Source organism: Fulmarus glacialis, unplaced genomic scaffold (assembly GCF_000690835.1).
Source record: "Fulmarus glacialis isolate BGI_N327 unplaced genomic scaffold, ASM69083v1 scaffold35772, whole genome shotgun sequence".
Classification (NCBI taxonomy): domain Eukaryota; kingdom Metazoa; phylum Chordata; class Aves; order Procellariiformes; family Procellariidae; genus Fulmarus; species Fulmarus glacialis.
In genome coordinates this window covers 5,150-10,490 of record NW_009200390.1, presented here as the reverse complement: position 1 = coordinate 10,490, position 5,341 = coordinate 5,150, and the positions used below count along the sequence as shown (strand labels likewise).

General features: G+C 36.8%; 1 protein-coding gene across 1 annotated transcript in view; it reads right to left on the bottom strand.

Annotated features, from left to right (window-relative positions):
* Window positions 1-3,690, bottom strand: part of POU6F2 (POU class 6 homeobox 2) — a gene marked incomplete at its 5' end in the record, with an annotated part of 57,704 nt that extends 54,014 nt beyond the window's left edge. The window contains one exon of the mRNA XM_009573593.1: window positions 3,544-3,690. Within this exon, the coding sequence (XP_009571888.1) occupies window positions 3,544-3,690 (147 nt within the window). The remainder of the gene's footprint in view (window positions 1-3,543) is intronic.
* Between the last annotated feature and the right edge of the window lie 1,651 nt (window positions 3,691-5,341).

Sequence of the window (5,341 nt, the reverse complement as noted above, 5' to 3'; positions counted from 1 at the left end):
TACTCGTCCGATTCTCTCCCCGATCCCAGCGGGGGGAGTGAGCGAGCGGCTGCGTGGTGCTGGGGTTAAACCACGACAGCAACTGATGACAATTAAGCGCTATGTTTTAGCCAAGTAGGAAGCTGGCTTGCAGGTAGCACGTATGGAAACTGGAAGCATCAAACTTGCTTCCATATTTCTGTGGTTCATCTCCTTAAAAAGATTAAGAAAACAGCCAAAATACACATTTCATGTACTTAATAGACATAATAAAACCCACTCAAAACTCTTAATATTTTCTTTCATTTGCAATAACAGAGCGAAAAAGAGAGATGTCTGGTTGTTACATCTCTGAAGAAGCCAAGTGCAGCAATGGCACTAGGATCCTACTATAAGGGGAGGCTGAAGCCAAGAGGGTAGACAGCTTCTCTTTGAAATCCGTGTATCTACTGACAGGGTGGAATTTAGCAATTCTGCTACCCTGGCCTTTAAATTTAAGATATGAAAGCCCAGTCCTGTGAATGTTTCCTGGAAAGTGCTGAGGGCAAACAGAGTGTAAACACCGTTACATGGGCCAATAGCTTTTCATAATATGCCTCTGAAAATGAAAATTTGATTTAGAGTCTTCTACCTGTACTATCGCAAATTAATCAAGCGATCTAATCATATTATTCCAATGGATTAGATCTCTTTGCTACAGTGGTCTTGGGGAGCTCTGGTATTACAGCTCATGTTGCCATCCAAAGCAAAAAAACCAAAAAAATTATCATACCATAATTGTGAATTCAATAATTAAATTAATAACAAATATGCTATATAAATTATTGTTAATATATATAATTTTGTTACTGTGATTGTAAGAACTCCTGGACTGTTGGGAATTAAGGCCATGCCATATGTCATTTAAAAGACCATTTCCCTGAATTTGCCATAGGATCTTGGATTTGACCTATAGCTTAATGTCTCCAGGGATTACCGATCACCATATATTTAGCTAGACAGATGGACATTTACAAGCCCTGAATTTCTATAACAGAAGCAGCATATAATTACAAAGATTGCACGTGCAGTCTGATAAGTCATCCAGCCTTATATTTGCAGGAGTGAATTTTGGGTGTCACACTTGTGATTCTTTGAAAGGGGCAATTTTCAAAGGACAGATTCTTAACATATGATGGAAATCTGGCTCCTTAACAAGTCCAAGCAGATCATTCAGAAATGGAGTATCACAAATTACTATCCACTTACGCTCCCGATTTTGAAGAAACGTACCTTTCAGTTCTTGTTTAGTTGCTATAACTTCATTAATTTGCAGGGAATGTAATTTAATTTCTGGAATGTAGTTTAATTACATTGAATAGTCCTGTTTTGTAGACAGATAGCTTCAGAAGTGTGCCCTAAACAATATGGGTTTATGCTGAATATTATAAAAATGGGTGTTATATTACACACTTATTATCAATATTTATCTATATTGTGGCGAGGTCTGTAGCACTGATTATAAACCAAGGAACATTTGTAAAAACAAGTAATAAAAAGACAGCCCTTATTTAAAAGAGCTAGGCAAACAGATAGATTCTGTAATTTCACCCAACAATAGGGAAGATTCTTCCTTTCTCTTCTCTTTCTCTGCAACTTGTGGAATTATTGGACTTTACATTATGTGTGGAATAAACAAGACTCAGCCTGAGGGAATCTATCGTTTCATTCAGTAATATCTTCACAGTAGTATTTTTTTTTAAACATACAATGAATGGCCACACTTCGCTTATGTTTTCTGTGGAGAACATGTAAAGGGAAAACTATAGAAAAACTAGTCTGGGTTTATATCTTCAGCTCTTACAGTGAACATCTTTGGTGCCAAGTGCCTCATGTGAGTGGCCATTGTGAACCATTTCTGGAGCACAGATAGAAACAAGCAGGCTTCTAGGTTGGAGCTGATCTGACTATGAGTTATAGGTATTATAACCAACTTTTCTTCCAAACCAATACCCCATCCCTCCAGAAATCTTAATAGGCTTTTGAGAGCCTCCATTTAAAGCTGGCTGCATAAAATGATCCTTTGATGAAAAGGGATTGAAACAAGGGTTAAAGTAGACATTGAAAGGTTATTGTAGAGGGCACATTGTTCATACAATCCTCCTTTAATATGTGTGGTGTGCACCTGCGATAAGATGATTCATTAGATAAGGCCTCACTTTGACAAGCTCCATCGTTCAACCCTCGGGGTAGTGATGGAACAATTCTGCACCCACCCAGTAAATATAACAAGGTCAGCATTTTTTTTTCCTGGGACTTGTATAGTGATAGTGAAGCTCAGGATGCATCTTTGTTTATGTGTTATGTTAAAAAAAAAAAGGGGGCTCCTATAAGGTGTTGTCTTTTATTTTTTAATGGGCCAAAATAAAAAATGTCAACCCTGTTCCAATTAAATAACACAGTGATAGAAAATTATCAGGAAAAAAACTGCTCTTCATGTTTTTTTTCCCCCGTAGTAAACAGGAAGAGTAGAAACTAAACTTTAGGTTCACATATCGTCCAAGCTGCATCATTTCAATAAATGTTTACCAGGGCCTAACAACCACATAAGCACTGTGGATATCACCTTACACACAATTTGTAGCATTTAGAATAATGACATTTAAATTGCTCAGTTACCGAGTCCAGTCATAAGTTATATTGACAGATTTGTTGCAGTGACTTTATGTGAACAAGTAGTTGTGTTAATTTTAGTCCCAGTAAATGCAATAAAGAATGACAGTGGCCAAAATCTGAAAGCTACTTAAGCATGCTGCATCAGTGGAATTATTTATATATATATGGATTCAGATGCATACCCTTCTGCATCATATTAGGACTGAAAGTGAAATAGTTTGCAACAAATGAACAGCTCCCAAATGCAGATAATGCACAATCTCTCTCTTAGCCACACCATAAACATTGTTCAAGTTTCTGTTTGGAAAATTTTCTTTAAAGCTAAAGTTTCTTCCAAATTTGCATTACAGACTGGCAGATTCATTGCAAATTGCTTAACTTAGTTAATCAGCAAATGAGTAAGCCGCCCAGTTAAATTCATCCCAGATACTTCATTACAATTTAAATTGTGTTCCTTTACTTAAAACATTTAATACCTTTTCAGAAATGAAGTAATACATAAATGCTACAATTTGGGAAAAAGTGTAGTCTTAATAGTACGATAGCACTTTAATATAATTGTCTGTTATTAGGCATATATAAGTGGAAGAAGACAGCTGGTACGTTTGTTAAGAATCGCAGGGTTGCTGGACTTTTAAAACACCATATTATTGCACTATTGTGATCTTTTCAAAAGGGTGAATTAAAATAAAACAAACCCTAAGCCTTTTCTGGCTTGACAACACTTTCTAACAGCTCCTAACTTCCTCACAGTTCTCAGACTTTCCATTTCTTACCTTGTCTGGCAAATCAATATTTATTTATCTTCAATATGTGTACTTTTAAATTGCTGTCATGCAAGTGGAACTCATTTTTGTCCCAAGATCAGCCTGCCATCAGAATTCACTGTTTGCTCCATCTTCTACTCACCTGTCCTTGTGCATTAGTGACGAGTTGACCTGTGACCCCCTGAAGACTGGAGAGGGCATTGCCAAAGGCCTGGGAGCTTGCTATTGAGCCCATGGCTGCTGCTGCTGCAGCCGCTGCTGCTTGACTTGCTAGTGGATTATTAACCAGCTGAAAAAGGAAAGAAAAGATCATGGTAAAACCCCCGATAAACACGGAAACACAGAATGCTAACTGGATAACATAAAAGTGATTGTGCTAACGTGGGTAAAAAACTGTCTACTCCAAGAGCTTGAGTAGTTTTGAGAGGTTCTTGTTTCTGAGGCTTTGGTGTTTTTGACAATGAACGTTTTTAAAAAAGCCAGAGGAAATTCCATGTTAATATTGAAGAATAAAACTCTCTTTTTTTACCCTTTATTCTCTTTTTTTTTTTTTTTTGAGTTATGCTTGATGTGTTTCTTTAGGTTCAATGTGCTAATGCCGCAGGTGTAGCAGTCTAATCCTTCTGTAAACAGCAATCAGTGAAAGACTAGCATTTGATTTGAATGGGAGTGGGATATTTACTTGGGGATATTCAGAACAGAGAGTATTTTTCTAATGACCCCAGAAATGAGAAAAACCTGCAGATCCTTTTAATTTATATCATTAAAGAATTGGTCTCAACATCTAGATAAATCACAGCAGAGGACTCAACCCTGTGATTAAGTTTGGTAGAAATCAACTAAAAATTAAAAATTCATTTGCAAAATATGATACTAAGCAACTTACTGCTGCTCAACTGCAAATGATTAATTGCAGGACTCATAAATTTTCAGGAAGTGAGTTGTACTGCCCACTTCAGTCAGTTCTACCTGGGTGCTCCATATAAAGCATAGAGCACAGTCGTGCCTTTCACCTTAGGAGACAATGGGAATCCCACAGAGGAACACTCCTATAAACACTTGGGTTTATCAGACATAAAAAATGTGTGTACCTCTGTCAGAATCAAAAGTCCTCTGGGAGATGGCTTGTTCACTTGATTATTGTGAAGTTTATACTTTCTCATCCTTCTTTTCTGAGAATGAACAAACTTTGAACCAAGCACACAGCGATGACAGTAAAAAAAAAAAAAAAAAAAAAGCTGGGAACCGTCATCACTGGGACAGCTGTCCTGAGAACAATCAAACAAACTGAGTTCAACAGGCTGAAAATGTATTTTAGAGTGGGTTTGCCCCCTAAGAATCACTGCATTTTAGCAGAGCTTGCAAAACACACATTAGCAGGGTAAAGTAGCCAGTATTTTGAAGGGAAAAAGTCTGGGGACAGCAAAGACATTTTTTCTTAGGCTGAGGTGAAAATGCTGATGCTAACTCAGAAAAGCTTAATGTTTGAGCTGAAATCAGTAAGAGTTCTAATTTCTTAGATGACGAGTAAATTATCAATCCTATAGAAATGGAGAGTCACAGACACCAGTAAGGGATGTACTCCACAGACAAGCTCTGCTTCAAAATAGGTTATAAAAAATTAATCAGTGATTAGTAGATGTTTTAAGCATGTTACAGATATGAGTAGTGTGTATGTTATAGATGTTTAGAAGCCCATCAGTAGAAGATGTCAGATATGGTTATAACCTATGCTTATAAGAAACCTACTTGTCTGTTGGATGTTGCGAAATCTACAACAATTGATTGGTCATACATTAAAACATCTATTAATCATTCATTAGCCCTTCATGAAGTATTTATAAATGGAACCTTGATATAAAGTGTTGCCTAAAGGGGTGCCTTGGGCACATCCAATCCCTCTAGAAATTGTAAGGTAAAAAACTAAATAAAGATTAGTA